General features: G+C 30.9%; 6 protein-coding genes across 6 annotated transcripts; all 6 read right to left on the bottom strand.

Annotated features, from left to right (window-relative positions):
* Positions 1–124: 124 nt before the first annotated feature.
* On the bottom strand, positions 125–1,324 carry LOC105963445 (putative protein phosphatase 2C 72). Its single transcript, XM_012987850.2, has 3 exons — positions 869–1,324; positions 516–707; positions 125–399 (listed from the first exon to the last, which is right to left on the bottom strand). Exons 1-3 carry the CDS (start codon positions 1,034–1,036, stop codon positions 202–204), a joined length of 558 nt encoding a protein of 185 aa, XP_012843304.2. The 5' UTR covers positions 1,037–1,324; the 3' UTR covers positions 125–201.
* Positions 1,325–3,614: 2,290 nt separating this feature from the next.
* Positions 3,615–6,147, bottom strand: LOC105963398 (uncharacterized). The gene is made up of 6 exons (XM_012987793.2): positions 5,730–6,147; positions 5,479–5,547; positions 5,299–5,372; positions 4,943–5,145; positions 4,051–4,140; positions 3,615–3,791 (listed from the first exon to the last, which is right to left on the bottom strand). Exons 1-6 carry the CDS (start codon positions 5,897–5,899, stop codon positions 3,723–3,725), a joined length of 675 nt encoding a protein of 224 aa, XP_012843247.2. The 5' UTR covers positions 5,900–6,147; the 3' UTR covers positions 3,615–3,722.
* A 429-nt stretch (positions 6,148–6,576) lies between these two features.
* LOC148771982 (uncharacterized) lies at positions 6,577–9,197 on the bottom strand. The gene is made up of 4 exons (XM_088815811.1): positions 8,935–9,197; positions 8,612–8,691; positions 7,931–8,133; positions 6,577–6,751 (listed from the first exon to the last, which is right to left on the bottom strand). Exons 1-4 carry the CDS (start codon positions 9,063–9,065, stop codon positions 6,674–6,676), a joined length of 492 nt encoding a protein of 163 aa, XP_088671937.1. The 5' UTR covers positions 9,066–9,197; the 3' UTR covers positions 6,577–6,673.
* Positions 9,198–10,808: 1,611 nt separating this feature from the next.
* On the bottom strand, positions 10,809–11,682 carry LOC105963444 (uncharacterized). Its single transcript, XM_012987848.2, has 4 exons — positions 11,591–11,682; positions 11,418–11,497; positions 11,107–11,309; positions 10,809–10,969 (listed from the first exon to the last, which is right to left on the bottom strand). Exons 2-4 carry the CDS (start codon positions 11,485–11,487, stop codon positions 10,832–10,834), a joined length of 411 nt encoding a protein of 136 aa, XP_012843302.2. The 5' UTR covers positions 11,488–11,497; positions 11,591–11,682; the 3' UTR covers positions 10,809–10,831.
* Positions 11,683–13,210: 1,528 nt separating this feature from the next.
* Positions 13,211–14,492, bottom strand: LOC105963438 (uncharacterized). The gene has a single exon (XM_012987842.2). The coding sequence runs from the start codon at positions 14,352–14,354 to the stop codon at positions 13,263–13,265; it is 1,092 nt and encodes a 363-aa protein (XP_012843296.1). The 5' UTR covers positions 14,355–14,492; the 3' UTR covers positions 13,211–13,262.
* A 1,952-nt stretch (positions 14,493–16,444) lies between these two features.
* On the bottom strand, positions 16,445–17,954 carry LOC105963437 (uncharacterized). Its single transcript, XM_012987841.2, has 2 exons — positions 17,678–17,954; positions 16,445–17,177 (listed from the first exon to the last, which is right to left on the bottom strand). The coding sequence occupies exons 1-2, from the start codon at positions 17,850–17,852 to the stop codon at positions 16,507–16,509; spliced, it is 846 nt and encodes a 281-aa protein (XP_012843295.1). The 5' UTR covers positions 17,853–17,954; the 3' UTR covers positions 16,445–16,506.
* Between the last annotated feature and the right edge of the window lie 1,373 nt (positions 17,955–19,327).

Genomic DNA, 19,327 nt, shown 5'->3' with positions numbered 1-19,327 from the left:
ATAATTGAGAAAATAAATAATATCTCAAGCGCTCGACTTTTATCTCTAAGAAATTCAAAAATATAAACCAGAAAAAAAAAGCTAATTATTAGTTCATAAATGTTTCATAATTCTACTAGAAAGCACAAAAATCAGCCTTGAAAAACTTGTTGCTCCACTCAATACATTTCGAGTTTGATGGTCGAACATTGTCCGTAGAATTTAGTATTCAACGGGAGAAAAACGGAAGCTTGGTTCTTCACCATTATTGTATTTGAAGAAAACCACAATAACTGTAATATCGTCGTGAATTTTTCTATTGGAGCTACCAAAGTACATTCTCTTTAATTCCTTGTAGGTAACATTTTTTCTCTTGGCTGCAACTTTCATTGCTGATTTAATAAGTCTCTTGGCTATACCCTGAAATACACAAAAAGCTCAAAAAAAAAAAATAAAAAAAAAATAATAATAAATACATATAATTACTACTATTATGATTATTAGTTATTTGTAATTAATCGAATAATGTAAAATACCCGTCTCGGTTTATTGTGGACAATCTTTACAGCTTCTTCATTGGATAAAAATTCCCAAAGACCATGGGATGCAAAAATGACGAATTTGTCTTCGGTCGGTATTAAATTTATCTCCACGGTTTTAGGGTTGTCGCTATCGAGATCGAACTCCTCCGGATACTTAACGGAAGCATTGCCCATGCATCGGCATGCCTAGAATTTTATAACATGTATATACCAAATTAATTAATTTAATTATCACATAACCAATGATATTGTGTGTGTGTGTGTGTGTCTATATATATATATATATATATATATATATATATATATATATATGAAATACAAGCATGGATGGATGATAGAATACAAACATGTCTGATTTTGGGGTTGCGAGGTTGATCATAAGCAAGCTTCAACGGCCTAATCGAAGTCGACCGAGTCTCGATATTTCCAAGAATTGTTTTTGAATTCCCCAAATTAGCAACGTACAACGATTCATCCCATATTATTCCGACCATTGATACAACAAGACCCAACATTTACAATCCGGCGATTTTCTTTCAAAGACTGTCGAACGAAATCAATAAACCCCTCTTCGGTTTCCGAAATCGCCTGCTTGATCATATCACCCGACATTGTCCATCCCTTCTCTCCCGAAATTCCTGTTCACCAATTATTCAACACACACACACACACACACACACATTAATACAGTTGGGAGCAACAAAATTATATAAATTAAGCAGAATATTAAATTATCGAATTATTAATTTAGCACGTTCTACTAGTATTGGGACTGATAAAATTTATTATTTAATCAATTATATATACACTAGAACCCGATAAATTAATAGAATTGATTAAATAATTCATTTAGAGGAATATTAAGTTATCAAACGATTAATTCAGCACATTCTACTAGAGTAGGGACTGACAAAATTTATTATTTCATCGAGCTTATTAATTTATCAGGTTCTACTATATATATAATTAACTATTAGAGGCAAATAAAATAAATAAATAATAAAAAAGAAGGGACTCACTGAGTAGATTATTAAAGAGAAATTATTTTAAGTAGTTGGCGGCTTCGGTGCCACAGTGGCCGTCGTAGATTCCGACGAAGGTCGCATTTTTACCGATTACGACGTGGCTATAATCCTCAATGGGGGCGTTCGCCTCCAGCACAGCAGTTGAGAATTCACAGTTCGAGTAACTCACCATATCCCTCGACCGCAAAGTTGACTCACTACATCCTAACCCTACCTGCAATTTTTCTGACGTCATAACATCCGCCGGTGATTCCACCGCCGCCGCCGCCGGTTTATTTCGTTGTCCGACACAAGTCAAAGAGAATAATCTCCTAAACGCATCCATCTGAACGTAAGGAGAAAAAAAAAACAGAAAATAAGAAAGTGAATTAGGGTTCTAGCTATTTAATTTACGAGACTTAAATTGACTCATTAATTTTAAATAAATTGAAATAATTAATCCTTAAAATCAGCTACTAAAATTTTTGAAAATATATCATCCTTGAAAAAAGCCAAGAATTATGGTAACAGGCTTATTTCGTTATCACTATTCACTCATATTTCTTGACACATTGGCATTTATTTAAGTTTAATTTATTTTATAATTTTAATTATTAATTTCCAAATTAAACACCTAGTGACATGTTGATGATTTAATCTATTTCAAATCTGATTTGACTATAATTAAGTAGTGTTCTAAAAATCGGTCGAGGCGGCCGATTAATCGGTCTCCGAGGCGGAGGCGGTCCAAAATCTTTAAGATTTTAGTGTAAAGGTTTGAAAAATCGGTTTTTTGCCTGTGAGGCGGTTGTAGGCGGTCTGAGGCGGTCTGAGGCGGTCACACCTTTAAGGCGGGTCAAACTCGGTGGCAAAAATCGGTCAAAAATCGGTTAAAAATCGGTCTTTTTTTTTTCTTATTTTTTTCATAATTCAAAATAAAAGTTGGATTTTAATAAAAGAAAATATGAGTTTATGCCTTATTTTGTTTATGTTAATTGTTATTGTTAAAGAACTAATGATGTATGCCAGGAATGTTCAAGAATAAATGTAAATTCAAACAAAATATTTTTTTATTTATATTTTATAAGGATATTTATGTATTATGATCTTATAATTATTAAACTTTTATTATGTTATTAGGATATATAGGTGATGGAGATATAACTATGTTTAAATATCTGTTTATATATATGTTTGGAGTATTTATAAATAATATTTAGAAATATATTATATTAAATTTTAAAAACCGATTTATTTCCAATTTATCACCGATTAATCACCGCCGCACCGATTAATCGTGAGTAATCGGTGTCGATGCCTGACCGACTCGGACCCGATTACCGCTTTTTACAACCTTGTAATTAAGTAAGGATTTAATTGAATGTGAAATTAAACACCTAATGTATCCGTTGATTGGTGTTTTGAATTAGGGATTAAATTCCAAATGATAGGATGAATATCTGAAATATCAATATTTAATTATATAAAAAATGTATTATATTATATATAAATTTTTGAAATATCATTAGACATTATATCTTCAATAATTGAAAAGTAAATAATAAATGAAATATAGCTTCTTTTTTTTTTCTCATTTTTCGCAATTCTTTGCAAAATTAACACATATCTCAAGCACTTGACTTTTATCTCCAAGAAATTAAAAATCCAAACCAGAAAACACCTAATTATAATTTCATAAATGTTTCACAATTCTACTAGAAATCAAAAATTCATACACAAATCATGAAATCAGCCTTTTGAAAAACTTGTTGCTCCACCCAATATCTTTCGAGTTTGATGGTCAAACATTGTCCGTAGAATTTAGTATTCAACCGGAGAAAAACGGAAGCTTGGTTCTTCACCATTATTGTATTTGAAGAAGACAACAATAACTGTAATATCGTCGTGAATTTTTCTATTATCAATTATGTCACTATACATTGTCTTTATTTCCTTGCAGGTAACATTTTCTCTCTTTCGTGAAGGAAAAAAGGGTAGCTAATTGAATGCAATTTTTCAAATTTTTATATGTAGGATGATGAAGGGCTTTCTGGTAAATATGCAATGCCCAAAAAGAGAAATCCGAATGTTGGAAAGGACAAAACGGTCTTTTCCATTTAATTTCTTACGACATCAAATATATTAATCTCATACACATCTTTGAAATCTTAATAAAATTGGAATAAGCTTCCACAAATTATATGCTGGGTTTGACTGATTCCTCTTGAATCTTCTTGGTGTCATCCTTTTCTTGCAATTCTTCAATCTGCATTTTTTCCAACAATAAAAAAAAAAATTAATTAATTAATTAATTAATAATTCATTTTAGTAGAAAAGTTCAAAATGACCCTTTATGCATATTAATAAAATTATTAAATGATCTTTTTTCTCTCTACATAAATTGGTATAAACAAAATTAATTTTGGAATTAATAATATAGCATGTTCTCATCGCATCGGGACCAGAATAAATTATTATTTAAGAGATAATATTGATTTTATCGAGGTTCTACTATATTTACTTACATTTTGATCGGTGGTCTTCGTTTTTGACCTCGCGGAAACATCCTTGAGAGATTCAACGAAGGACTCTGCCTCGTCCTCTTCTTCTTGAACCTGCATTTTAGCATATATACATATCTCAAATATTAAATGATAAATAAATGAATTAATTCTACATAATTTCAAATATGTAATCCTGAAATAATAATATTAAAGTAAAACGTTATCAATTTTCAAATATCTCATCACACCTACTCCAATAACAAACGGTCAAAATTAGATATACTATTAGTCAACATTTTATTAGTGTGTGAGAAGAGTAACAATCCATATTTTTCAATTTTTGGGGGAGAAAATGCGAAAATGGAAAAGTTATAGGGGTGAAGTGCATTTAATTTTGTCATAAATAATAATAGTAAGGGTAAATTACAACCACCCCTAGGTATGGTTAAATTACAAAACCCCCCCTTTTGTTAGGGTAATTACAACCATCCCCTCAACTATAAATTTACTTACACGTCCACCCTTGTGGTTTCAAATTTCGTGAAATCTTCGAGATTATATGGAATGTAATCACTTTTGTACTCGTTTTATCCCATTCGAACTCCACATTTTGAAGCAAGATGTCAAAATATCTGTTTTTTGGCTTGTATATACCAGATTGTGGTGCGTCAGAAACTGTATTTTTACACAAAACGAGTATAAAGTAGAGCACATTCCACGAAATCTAGATGATTATGTTGAATTTGACACCATAAGGATGGAGATGTAAGGAAAAAACATAGTTGAGGGGTGGACGCAATTTTTCAAACAAAATGGATTTTTTTCGTAATTTGGCCATACCTCAGAAGCTGACCGTAAGATGCCCTAGAAAATATAGAAAAAGGCAAGAAAAATAATTGGTGGTAAATGAAACCTTATCAATAAAGTCATCAAGAAATCCGGCATCCTTTGCAGTTGTTTCAGCCAATTTTTCGACAAAATCAACAGCTTCTCTGAATTTGCCGCCCTCCGGAAAATCATCGGCGATGTCCTCCGCCACCTTCTCCACTTCCGCCGCCACTTTCTCCACTGCTTCCACCACATCTTCTGTCACCTGCAACGCGCTTTCTATTTTCTCTGCATGTACGTACAACAACTATATAAGTTAATGCTTTATTACAAATAAACTTATGTATAAATTTATTTTATACCTAATAAATGTATTTAAATTAGCTAAATATTTTGCTAATTAAATTATGAAAAATGACAAAAGGGTATATATAGAATTACTTTTGAGTAATGGTCCCCATTTGTAATTGACAATAGGTATCACTACTGCTATAGATACTGCTAAAATCCAGCTCCTGTCCACACAAAAAAATAAATAGTTATAATTAATAATTTGACAACTTTCCTAATAAAAATAATAATAATTCGAACGAAAAAAAATTAAAGCCTCGATCGACTCACAAAACATTCGAAGGAGGCGGCCCTGAAGGTGGAACTCCTGGTTGCACACCGTTGTAGACGACATACTTCCTAATAAACACCACCACTTATTTCCGTAAGTACGACATCACTTAATTACGTAAATCTTGATATAGTAAAAACATTGTATTTTACAATAAAAATCGTAAGTTACGTTCATGTCACCGAGAAACGATCTTTAATTCGACAGATTTTATTATAAAGAAACTACACATATATGTAAATTAACTCACCTTCGATTAGTGCGATTATGCCTTGGCAATGATCTTGTATAGCTGCTCGGATTTTGGAACCCTAGTTGATTTTCTTTGAAACGACGAGTGACTATAATAACCCGGTTCGAGACGGGACTATTATTATTAAGGACAAGGGTTTGATGATTGAAGTATACCTTGATCAACATGACTAACAAATATATCGATTTTCTGCAGTTCTTGATTTTTTTTTTTTTTTTTTTTTGTGTGTGTGTGTGTAAATTTGATGAAGAAGAAGCTAATATATATTATTTTGATCAACTACCCCCACTATATGAGATTTATAGGAGGGGTACTACTACTATTGGTTGGAGTATGAAAATTAGAGGGCATGACTTTTCAAATGCTGCATGCTCTATTATTGAATAAAAATAAAGTTATTAACTTTAATTTGGATATTCCTTATCTTTTTGTATGTATTATATTATAGTGGGACTTAGGAAAGTGAAATTCAATTCTTTTTGTTTTTTTCTTTTTTTTTTCCAGCCATATATATTCAGGCGGCTATATATAGAAATACAAGTATAAATATTTTGTGAATATAGAACAATTTTGAACAATTAAATATATATAATAAATAAAGAAATATCTAAGAAATACTGAAAAATGAAAATATTGAAGAAATCGTACTAATTTCACACGTGTATTATGCGTTATTTATTCATGTTTGGTAGCTTGGTAATAGCTGATGTTACATTCGTTGTATATAGTAATATTAACAATCGAATTTCTCAAACGAACTTTTAAAGAACGATCTCACATCAGTATTTAGTAACTTAATATATGTACACTTCATATATACGAAATGAATAAATGAACTATAGTATATACAATAAATTAAATATATAGCTATATTAAGAGTTTTCAAATTATTTTCCTACTCATTAATTATAAATTAGATATATTGGTAACAAATAAATTTGTCATGCATCCTTTGCCTCCTTGTGATGCTCACTGAGAGTTTCAACAATGTTTTCCACCTTTCCTTCAACTTCCTGAAACTGAAACATTCAAATAATAAATCAATATAATGTTAAATATTTTTATTAGTATATAGCATATATTTTGAACTCCATGTGACTAATTTGCACAATTTTCAAGCTAATGTAGATTAGTTATAATTAATTGGAAAGTTAGATGCTACAATCGGTCATTTACAGAGGTTGATTGATTGTTAACTGTAGGTGAAGAAGATAGATACCGATCAAAAAAACACTCAAATTCTAACAGAAAAATCCATTGTGAAAGAATCAAAAGTTTCTTTTTTAGTTCGGAAAATGAAAATGAAATATAACAAGAAAAAGCATGTAAAAAATCTTTCTTCTTTTTGTTGTTGCTTAAATCTAAAATATAAAATTATTATATAATAATATAAAACAAAACAAGTCTTTTTGTTTTCAAATCAGATAAATCATTATTTATCTATACTTCGTTGGAACAAAAAAAAAGGCCCGGCCTGGTCAGTACTTAGCCGGGCCATCAGAATAAGAAGGGCCTTTCAAACAAAACAAAGAGGTCTTCCTTATTTTTCTTTAGTTCGATTGTTGGCACGCCCCTCTTTTAGATACAGGAAATTCCTTATTTGTGGATCTCTCTCTATATATAACCAACCACTAAGCACACATACACATGGGTGTGTGCGTTATTATGTGCAGTTCTACGGTTAACAATCACCAGATATAGCATCTAATTTTCCCGATTAATTGGGCATGGTCCACATTTCGTGTGTTGGTTGGACGGTTTCTTGATAAATAATCATCGCCGTTTCTTTTTAAGTGTCGTTTAAGGTAGATGCAGATTAATTAAGAAAATTATTCAACAGCCTTGATTTATGGAGAGAAAAAATCCTTATTTGACCAAACTATCCTTTGTGGATTTTTATCTTCTCTTTCTCATTTTTTTTAAATTATCATTATTGTTGGGGTAAATTTGGAAATAATTTGGATAAAGATAAAAAAAAAATGTCATAAGATTCCATTTTATACACACATCAAGTTTCAAAGTCAAATAAGGCACGGAATTTGACTAACCAATCCTGCTAATTCATTATTCGTTAGTAATTAATCTAATTAATTATCACATTAATTAGGTGAAAAAGGTGTTGAATATTGCCTAACATTCAAAGATGGTTTAATTAATGGGATTAAGCAAATTAAATTAATTAAAACATAATTAATTACCTTGTCAATAGCGTCTCCAACGGTACGAGCATCTTTAACAGTTTTCTCAGCCACGTCATCCACAATTTCCACCACTTTTTTCATTCGTCCACCCTCCGGCAAGTTGCCGGAGATTCCATCCGCCACCTCGTCCACCACCTCCGCCACCTTTTCTACCACATCCGCTATTTGTTCTATAGTCTCCATCGCCGTATCAACGTCGTCTACAAAATATTCAAAATTCGATTAATATAATATACTTTTCTAAATTTCTTATTTCTCATGTAAAGTTAATTAAAATCCGATGCATCATAGTCTATTAAAGATTAAAAAAAACCCTAATCCTAGTTACTAATGTCAAATTAAATTAAATGAATCTAGATGCAATGTATAATATAGGGCAGATTACGGCCAACCCCTCAAGAACCCCTCAAGGTAATGTCGAATTACGAAAGTCCCCTCTTGTTTGGATAATTACAACTATCCCTTCAACTATGTAGTTTTTATAAAAAAAACCCCATTCAGTTGGTAAATTTGACACTGTAAAGGAGGACGTGTAATACAATACATATTGAGGGAGGTGGTTGTAATTATCCAAACATAAAAAACTTTTTCGTAATTTAACCTTACATTAGGGGGTTGGCCGTAATTTGCCCTATAATATATAATAATATTCGTTTAAATATAAATTTTGAAACTTACTTTTGAATTGGAGTAGTTGGCCCCACTTGCTGCCCGCGAAGGGTAAAAATATTGATAACCCTATTCCTAGAAGCCAACTCCTGCATTAATTAATTTAAATATCAACATTAATATATATTTAACATGCAATTGGCATTATATTTAATTATCTCGATTATTTTTAAAGATTAAATTAAAATTCCTCAAGAACACGTACAAGGAAGAAGATGGAGGCTTAGAATTAGGCAATGGAGCACCTGATAAATTTCTGAAAAAAATAATTTAATTTTAGGAAGATTTATAATTAGTGCGACAACAAATAAAACGAATGCATCGTAACTTACCTTCTATGCGGATTATAATTTTGCATTTCCGCATAATTGGTAAAGTGTCCGATTTTGGCTTTAGGCGAGATAATCCGAGACATACGATATGCGGAATACAACGATGAGATAAATCTTCTTGCAGACGACATAACTCAACTAATAATCGTTGTAACTAATTACACTCTAAATATAACATATACGTATGTATAAATTAAATGTGTAACGTTGAAGCAATAAATGAACTTGTATGAATATGGATTAATATCTTCTAAATGAAGGAAATTAAAGTAAATATTAATGTAAGATGACAAGAAATAATTAGAGGAAAAAGTGCAAATATATATTGAAGAGAGCTTGGAAGAAACGTGTTGATTGGAAGGCGTAGTGAAAACAATAAAGAAACTTTTGTTTGACAAATTCTTTGTACTATAATAGTTTGAGTTACTTTTAAACGACTTTGAAGCATTCTTTATAATATGGATTACATTTTTTTATTTATTAGTCAAATAAAAAATAAGGGTCAGTTACAACCACTTCGCTAAGCTAAAATGTAACTGTAAAGAAACATCTTATGTTTGAGAAATTACATCAAGTCCTTTGCAGTTTGTAAAATTCTTACACCTACATCTACAAAAGGATGTTTATGTTAGAAATCTACAAATTGTAGGGGATGTATGTAATTATTGAAAAATGAGAGGGTTTTTCGTAAATAAATCTTACTTTAGGAGGGCGGCCGTAATTTATCAGAAAACTTACAACAAACGTTGTTGTAGATGGGAGAATAGGATTGAGGTATTAGGTAGGAAGGTGATCAAGAACACGTGAGTAAAAGAATGGCAATTCAATCCTTTTCACCTTTTTTTTTGTTTTTTCAATTTATTTTTTCTGGTAATTTTGCAAGTTGATGTAGAAATTTCAATTTAATTATTAATTAAATAGATATATTGTCCAGGCTTGGAGCTACCAGGAGACATATATTACTCAATAGAGGCGGCTGATACAAATAATTGAACAATCAAAATATTCTACATGTGTGTGCATTTTTACCAAAGAATTGAGGATAATAATTAATAAATTCTTTAATTTGAATTATGTATGTAATATAATCAGTATTATCCTAAATTAAAGATTAGTATTATCCTAAATTTCTTTAATCACTTTTGAATCTTTCAAAACTCATCACCTTAAAAAGATGAAACATCTTAGGTCAATTTTTTATGCATATGTAATAATTATTATTTGCCTTCCTAGCTTAGCTATAATTTGATAGAAATTTGCCACCAAAAAAAATATAAAAAAAGCCCTAATTGCATGGAATAAAAAAGTTAGTATTAAAGTAGGGAATTTTTTTAAAGGAGAATTGAAGTAGAAATTTGGATTTAATGTGTGAGATATTTTTTTAATTGCATGGAATATTGGAGGCATGTAATATAGACAGGTCAAATAAAAGTGTGAAAGAAAAACAAGAAAATATGCAATTGTGTGTTATAAGCCAAAATGGTTCATCAGCCACCACACAAAATTCAAGCTCTATTATCTGCTTCATCACCACAATATTTAAATTCAGGCATTCACCTAATTAATCTATGTATCTCTAATTATCTTCACTAAAATAATTCACATTAATTAATTAATTACAACAATAATTAAGATGTATTTTGTTCAGTTTTTTTTTTTTTTTTGTCGCTACATTTTCCGATAATTCTTGTTTTACGCTTGTGTTAGTCGTCGTCTCCCGTTTGAATCGAAATAGTAGCGAAGATCAGTATATATAGAAAATAATAAAGAATTTTTTGTATATATTTAAATAAATATAATGGTCATCATTGTCATATACATTTCAACTTTTTTTCAATCAATAAATTAAATAAATAATAATATTATTATTTTGAGCCATTAATTATTAATAGCTAATTTATTCTCTAGGTATCTCTTGAACTTTTTCTTCTTCTTCTTCTTCTTGCTTTTGTTTGGAAGAATGCTGATGGCCGAATATGGCATCTTCAGCCAATGATTCTACATAATCCTCCACTTTGTCTTCTACTTCTTGAACCTGCATTTACATAATTATAATTTAATTAATAAGTAAATAATTTACAATTTTATTAAAAAAAATTTGGAATTTTTTAAATCCAAATTTAATTTGAGATTAATTGTCTAATAATATTTATAAAAAAAATAAAAAATTACCTTATCGATGAAGTCTCCGACTAAATGAGCGTCCCTATTCGCTCTTTCGGCCACATGTTCGATAAAATCGACGGCTTTTCTGAGCCGGCCGCCTTCCGGGAGATCTTCGGCTATGTCCTCCGCCACTTTCTCCACCCCCTCCGCCACTTTCTCCACCGCGTCCACTATTCCTTCTACCGCTTCCACCGCCGTTTCAACTTCATCTGAACATTGTATTGTTGTTAATTAATTCAACCATTTATTAAAATTAGATTCTTTTAATTATATTAATTAGGTTTAATAATTAATTATATAATATATATAGAACTTACTCTTGAGTTTGAGAAGTGATGTCCATTTGTGTGTGAAGAAGGGTATAACTACTGTCATTGCAAACCCCATAGCCCAATTTCTGCATTCAAAATGAAAATCAAAACCCATTAATTAATTTTATGTGATCAAAATTAATTAATTAATTAAAGAAAGAAAAAAATCAAATTATTACATGAAGTTGTAAGGAGGCTCTGATGGCGGCGGAGATCCTGGTCTGACAACACTTCGTACGACGAATCTCCTGGAAAAAAAATGAAGCAATAATTTTCAAGATTATTCGTCGAATATCCAATAAATTAAATAACACAATTTTCTGCCTATATATATGTTTACGCGATTTGCATCTACGTACGTACCTTCGACTTGTGCCGTACTGTTTCGCTCTACGAAAAACATGTTGATTACGATTATTTGCAGAAACGAAATGTGAAGAAGACGAAGAATAAAAGAATATTCGAGTTCCGGACATATAGGAGGGCTTGTTAGTAATATTGAGCCTAGGCAAAACCCCACATGCAATATTAATAGATTTGGTGATGATGGACATTGTTCCTTAATTATATCGAAAAAATAAAGTATGACTCGATCTGTACGAGGTAACAAAAACTTGTGAAAGAATAATTGGAAATTAAATTAATTTATTTTTTGTTAGGAAATTGGAAGTTTTTAAATGATTTAGTTCTATGGAGACGTTGTGCATTTTATAGGAATGTGGAATGGTGTGGCAGACACGGTAATTGGCTGCTACGATTTTGACTTTTCAATTTAAAAATATTCGGTCAAATGTAAATTCGAAGTAATTATTATTATTATTATTTATTACGATATATAGGAATATATATATATATATATATAGGGCGGTTTCGTGTTAACTTGCCTATTTGGATTATTTGTTGAAAATTCGCATTTGCCGTGTGTTATTATCTACATGTACATTTCAATTTTCCAGGATGAATATAATTATAGATTTTGAAATATATTTTTCATATAAATATTTATTTAATTTACGGTCACCCATGAGATGTAAGATCAATTAAATAATTCATCATGTTTAGGTAATTACAATCACTCCCCTCAATTATGAGTCTTTTTACACGTCTACTCTTATGGTGTCAAATTCAACATAATCTTCTAGATTTCGTGGAATGTTCTCTAGTTTGTACTCGTTTTGTGTAAAAAATACAGTTTCTGATGCACCACAATATGATATTTACAAGCCAAGAGGCCCGTCTTTTGATCATCTTGTTTCAAAATGTGGAGCTCGAATGGTGTAAAACGGATACAATTTGGAAAATATTCCTCATAATCTAGAAGATTCCAGTAAATTTGACATCGCAAGGTGGACGTGTAAGGAAAAAAATCATAGTTGAGGGGAAAAATATGTAATTACTCAAACATGAGGTTTAAGATTGCAGTAATTTACCCTATAATTTATTAATATATATATATATATATATATATATATATATATATATATATATATATATATATATATATATATATATACAATTTTAAAACTTATTTACTCAAAATTTTCTTTTAACTATTTTACTTTTCCAGCATTACTTATGCACCACTTAACTTGGTTAACAAACATAATCCACTATTGTGCAAATAAAAGACAAAATTATCATAACTACTCTGTTCTATAAAAGAATTAATAATTATGCCAACTAAACCACTAAAAGACCTGATTAATTAATTATGACGTCATTACATAAGAACAAAACAGCTTAAACATACACTAATTCATTATTCATCACATCACTGCAAAAAAAGGACATGCAGTAAAACTAACTTATATTGTCCTAATCATACAATTACTATTACAAGTTGTAATAAGATTAGAGATGATACTCCTCCAGCTGAACATCCTTGGCCTTCAAAGGTACATAATCCCCAAAATACCCCTCCAAATAATCGGAAAGAGCCGATTTATCGACATTCTCGTGGTGTAACGACTTGCACACGAAGTAGATAACAGTTTGGACAACCAAAACAAACAGAATCAGCTTCAACAAGAGCAGAAAACAGAGCACCCCAATCCCAATAACTTTTATTATCCCGATTTCGAACCACTCGTAAACGACATACATCCTAAAATACGAGTCTATAACTCCCAACGATAAATTCAATTTAAAGAATATAAGAATCGAAACCAATATTTTCCCCTTGATCAAGTTCTTGCTCTTGATCATCGCCTTAAATCCGCACGAATCCTCCAAGACCGTGACCACGCTAGCCAACTGCCATATTACACTCACGTACACGAACCCTATTGCGTACGATACAAATATGATCCACAAAACCACCGGGCCTACTATCGAGACTTCGCACAGAGTCACAAACCATAAATATAAGGTTACGGCAAAAGCTACGTTGTACGCGAAGAAACCTAAATAAGTGCACAAGAAAGTTACCATAAGCCTCTTCCAAACCTTGGGGACCACACTCATGACTTTCTTGAACGTAATTTCTCGATTTGTGTACACGCACGCGACGGTGTACACAACCGCTGAGGTGGCGAGGAGAGCGAGAACTAGGAGGGAAGTGACGTACACTGCCTTAAAGAGTACGTACAATGACCATTCGGACGATACAAGGTCCGAGAGGCTATCAAATCGCGGGGTGCCAGCTGGCGTACGGTGTAGCTTGTATTCGGTGTACCTGATTCTCCAGTAAAGGACTTCCGATATTTTCTCGTGCCCTAAAAAGATTAAGGAGAGAGGGAGGATTAGTGCGAGGGTGATTTGGGTAAAGATTTTACGGAGTTTGAAGATGAGTTTGTAGGCTTCTGCGTAGATGCCGAAGAGCCCTAGGAATTGCATTTCTTCGAGTTCTCTATCCATGGTGAATCTTCGATCGATCTTTTTCGTTTTTGCTCTCGGTTTTGCGGTGTGTGTGAAAATTGACGAATATAGACGGCAGGGCGACATTTTATAGGTTCTTGTTTTCTTGTGTTTAGGTGTATAGTATATACTTTTCGAGAAAGATGATAAGTACTATGATGTAGTATGTAAGAATCAAAGCCGGCATTGCCATGTAAGAATCGAAGTAAGGTTTGTCAATATATTTAATCATGTATTAATTTGATATTGCATCTTCTATAATTAAATCATTTTCGAAGATACAACTTACATTTGCAGAATGGCAAAAAATTAAAGTAAATTAAAAAAAAAATTAACAAAGAGAATCCATTGATTTTAACATTGCCTTTTTTTCTCAACATTGCGGAAAAATTAAGCTAAATTCTGATCCTAATAACAATTAACAGTGAGAATTTGAACACAAAAAATTAACAATAATACAATAAATTCGTTTGAGAAAAGTACCTGAAATGGATCACTATGCATTTGCCCTAGATCGGACGGACGATTTATATTGCGTCTGCTTTTCTCGCCCTTGCGTATCAAAACGACGTCGTGGTTGACAGTGGCGTATCTAGTGTGGTCCAAGGGTGTGCAACTGGATACCCTTGATTTTAAAACAAAATCTCCTAATATAACATATATTTTGCTATTTGTAACTTGAATTTATCTACCATTTCTTTAATATTAAATATAATCTAAATTATTCAAAATTCTTAATGTTTTTTATATATGTATTATTTCCATTGTTTTCTAAATTTAGAATTATGTGGGTCTTTTTTTTCTTTTTGAAAATCCAAAATATGCTAATGAAATGTACATTTTGTCGCTTGCAACTTTAATATGTTTACTACTCCTTTAATATTTTCACCAATTCTATGTCTTAATATTTTCTAAATTAGCCCAAAATTTGTAAAATAATCCCTCTACATTTAAAAATTTTAAATATATTTTTATTATTTAATGTGTACAATATTAAAAAAAAAAAAAAATCGGGGGTGCTGCCCCTGAACCCCGTAAACTTTTAGCCAACCATTATAATTTTTACTATATTTAATTTTGAACACCCTTGACAAAAATTCTGGATTCGCCACTTATGGTTGGGATGTGCAGTGATACCTCGCCGCTGCTGCAACTGTTGCCACGTCAGCATTATCATCGATATTTTAGAGAGAGAGAGAGAGGGGTTTATCCGAAAATGTAAAGTGACTGGGCTAAAGAGGAAGAGGCTGTTGGGTTTTAGCCCAAATAATAAAATTATATTTTCCTTTTGGCCCATTAAAATTTTAATTATACTTATATTTATATGATTTAAGAATTTTAAGGTATCAAGCAAGAAATTTATTATATCCTACGTAGCACGGAAACGGAAACGGCAATACGGGCAAACATTTATGGAGAAACGGCATGTTCTAAAAATGGGGATACATATGGAAAATTGGGGGGAAACGTGTAAATATTAAAAGTATAGGGGTTTATTTATAAATATTCTATTAAACAAATACAAGTTTTTATTTATGTATAAATTCCTTTTATATATTTTTACACTAATACATTCAAAATAAATTTTACTATCAACTATCAATTTGCAATTGATATTAAATCATGTAAATAATTTAGGAAACAATAATAATATTTAAAAATTTGCTATTAAAAAATGCTTCTAACTTTTTAGAAATTGCAAAATAGCCCATATGGTGTCCGGCGGGTGTCTTCAAGTTTCCGACACTAAATGTCTCCGAAACACATAAACGTTAACAAGTTGAAGTTTTCCGTGCTACATAGATTATATCTCAATCATATAATTCTAAAAAAAAATCACATGGGCAATACAAAAATCGCCATACATATATATAGGCATGTAGGATTTCAATATACAAAACAAAATTTATAAGATTCTCTAAAAAATTGTGAAATGGACAAACACTCAAAGTCTCAAACCCTAGATCAATTTCTACCCTATAAATTACATTAGGGACTTATAATTAAATCCGAGCCTACAAAGATTGAACTAGCTATACATACATACATATATATATATATATATATATATATATATATATATATATATATATATATATACACACACAAAACCCTAACCTAGTCATGATCATGCATATATATCTCTCCCCATGCAAACACACACTACGTACTATATATATATCATACATGCATAATTAATTTTCCTCAACCAATTACAATTCTATGTAAAAATAGAAAATTACAGAATTCCCACACCAAGAAAATCTATGAATGGAACATCTTTCTTTGATTTCTCTTCAATCTGCTTATTATTCTCACCACTCGTCCTCGTTTTGCTAAACGAAAACGAACTTTCTCCACACTCCAAATAACTAATAAATGGAGTACTACTCGAAAAATTGCTCAGGCGATGATTAAAAGGGATAGTAGCTAACATACGGGGATTATTATTTTTCGGTCCGAATAAATCAGAATAATTAGCGGATGAATTATAATTAGGCCATGGTGATGTGTACGAACCAGACGACAAAGAGAAGATTTTGTCTTTATGCGAATCGAAAATCCCACCATTCTCGAAGCTGATTTTCGAACCGTAATTATCCTCTTGAAATCTCGATTTCTTTCTCCGAAAAACGTAAGTAGTACTGCGAGATAATTTGGTTGATTGATCATCACTAATCTTGCCAGAAATTAGGTTGGATTTTTCCCTTTGCTTTCTTGCCATAATTACATGCCAATGGTTTTTAACTGCATTGTCAGTTCTACCTGGAAAAATTCTTGAAATAAGTGCCCATTTATTTCCATGGATTGCGTGAGCTGCAAGCAACCTTTCTTCTTCTTCATCTGAAAATGGCCTTCTGTTTATTCTTGGATCAAGTTGATTAAACCATCTTAATCTGCAACTCTTACCTGCATGCATGCATGATTAGTATTATTATCTGCAGACTCAATAATTTTAAATTCTTGAATTAAATTAAAATAATTATAAGTTGAATTATATTATTGGAGAATATAAAGTTAATTAAAAAAATTATGAACTTCTTGTAATTAGGTTGTGCATGATCAATTAATTAATTAATTAATTAATTAATTAATTAGTAATTCAGAGGGTTTAATTAATTCAAAAAAAGATTCATAAATTTCTGCTAAAAGAATGTTAACTGTAGAGATAAAGATATGTGGAAGAACATATCCTAATTAACTGAGAATAATAATTATCACACAATATATATGCAAACTTTTCTGGTAAAAAAATTATTATAATTAATAAGAGGGATATTAATAAAAACTTGATGTATTCTACAAATTAAAAGGAACTAAAACCCTAATCTATAAGTACATACACATACATATATTTAGATATATACATACAAGCATATACACATATATAGGCATATATATAATAATACCTGATCTTCCTTGAAGTTTATCAGCAATAGAATTCCAGTTTTGAGGACCGAATTGTTCGACTAGCTGCCGGAGTTTTTCATCTTCGGCGGGCCTCCAGTGGCCTCTAGGGCTAGTCGTCCTAATTATCGGATCGCCGCTCGATCCGCCGCCACCACATGCCGCAGTTTCATCCATATATATATCGCAATATTTATTGATTTTTTTTTAGCTGTTGATCGAAAACCCTCAAAGAAGTTAGAATACTAATCGAATTAAGTTTCAATCGAAATCGTGGGCATCGATCATGAGATGAATGAAAAAAGAAAAATGTGGATATACACAGAAAGAAGCTACTAATTAAGCTGGTTTTGCACCACAAAATGGACTTTAATTACATGTGGAAAAAAAACAAAACACCTTTTTTTTTGTCTTTGCTAATGGCCCCATCAATATTAATTAATTAATTAATTACTTGTGTTAAAAATGTCTTATCATTAATAAAACAATAAAATGACTCAAAATATAAATAGCAGAAGAATTGATGACCATATTATAAAGAAAGGATCCAATGGAGGGAATTGTTATTACCTTTAATTAGTTAGAATTCAATAGAAGAAGAAAATCCGAAAAATTGACGAGAATTTTGCCAAGAAAATATCGATCGATCGGATCATATATGATATATCGAGAGTTCGCAGCTCCGAATATAAAAACTCTTTTTTTTTTCAAAGCTCGGTATCGGAATAAAAAGCTTGTTATTCGATTAATATTGTGATGCTGTTTGGTGAACTCTCCATGTTTTAACTTATATAAGTAAATATATATATATATGTATATATAGGCTTGAAAAGTTTAGCATTATTAGATATGTGTCACTATACGTCTTTAACAAGAAACATTGCATTTGAAATTTATGGAAGCATAATATTATTTTTTATTGTTTAATTTTGGACAAGTTATTATGATTAATTGTATAATTGCTATAAAAATGAGGCAATTATTATAATTGTAAAGTTAATTAAGACAGTGTTTTAGTTAAATATATATTCACCTATACAGACAGTACTAAACCTTAATCAGGCTGTGGTGATATGTCTATATCTCCCATCATATATATATATTAGTCTAATCGAGTACAAGTGTTTTAATCACTAGTTAAATCGTCAACTTCTCATTAATTACCTGCTAATTTAATTATCGAAACATAAATCTAATTAATTAGTTGTGTGTTTGTATTATTAATTAGTAGGGATTACTGTTTTTTTTTGGGGGAGTATATATATATATATATATATATATATATATATATATATATATATATATATATATATATATATATATATATATATATGCGCGTTTTGGCATTCATGCAACATGCAAAGTTTATTAATTTCATCCTCGATCAATGGCTAATTTAATTGTTACATAATTAATATTAATCAGCAGCCATTCCTAATTAACTCAAAACAGATTACTTGTACATGGGTTGTAAATGACTTGAGTCGGCTCGTGAATTTGGGTAAGCCGGCTCGATCGACAGAGGCTCGAACTCAAACTCGAGGCTCATTCTTAGTTGTTCCTGAGCTACGCCGAGCCGACTCTCGTGCATTTTTTTTTTTGTTATTTTTGTTGAATGACCATCTCAACCAAAAGCTTAAGTTGTTAGTGAA

The sequence above is a fragment of the Erythranthe guttata genome, chromosome 3 (assembly GCF_056151865.1).
Source record: "Erythranthe guttata isolate IM_541 chromosome 3, IM_541, whole genome shotgun sequence".
NCBI lineage: Eukaryota > Viridiplantae > Streptophyta > Magnoliopsida > Lamiales > Phrymaceae > Erythranthe > Erythranthe guttata.
This window is presented reverse-complemented; position numbering and strand designations above follow the sequence as displayed.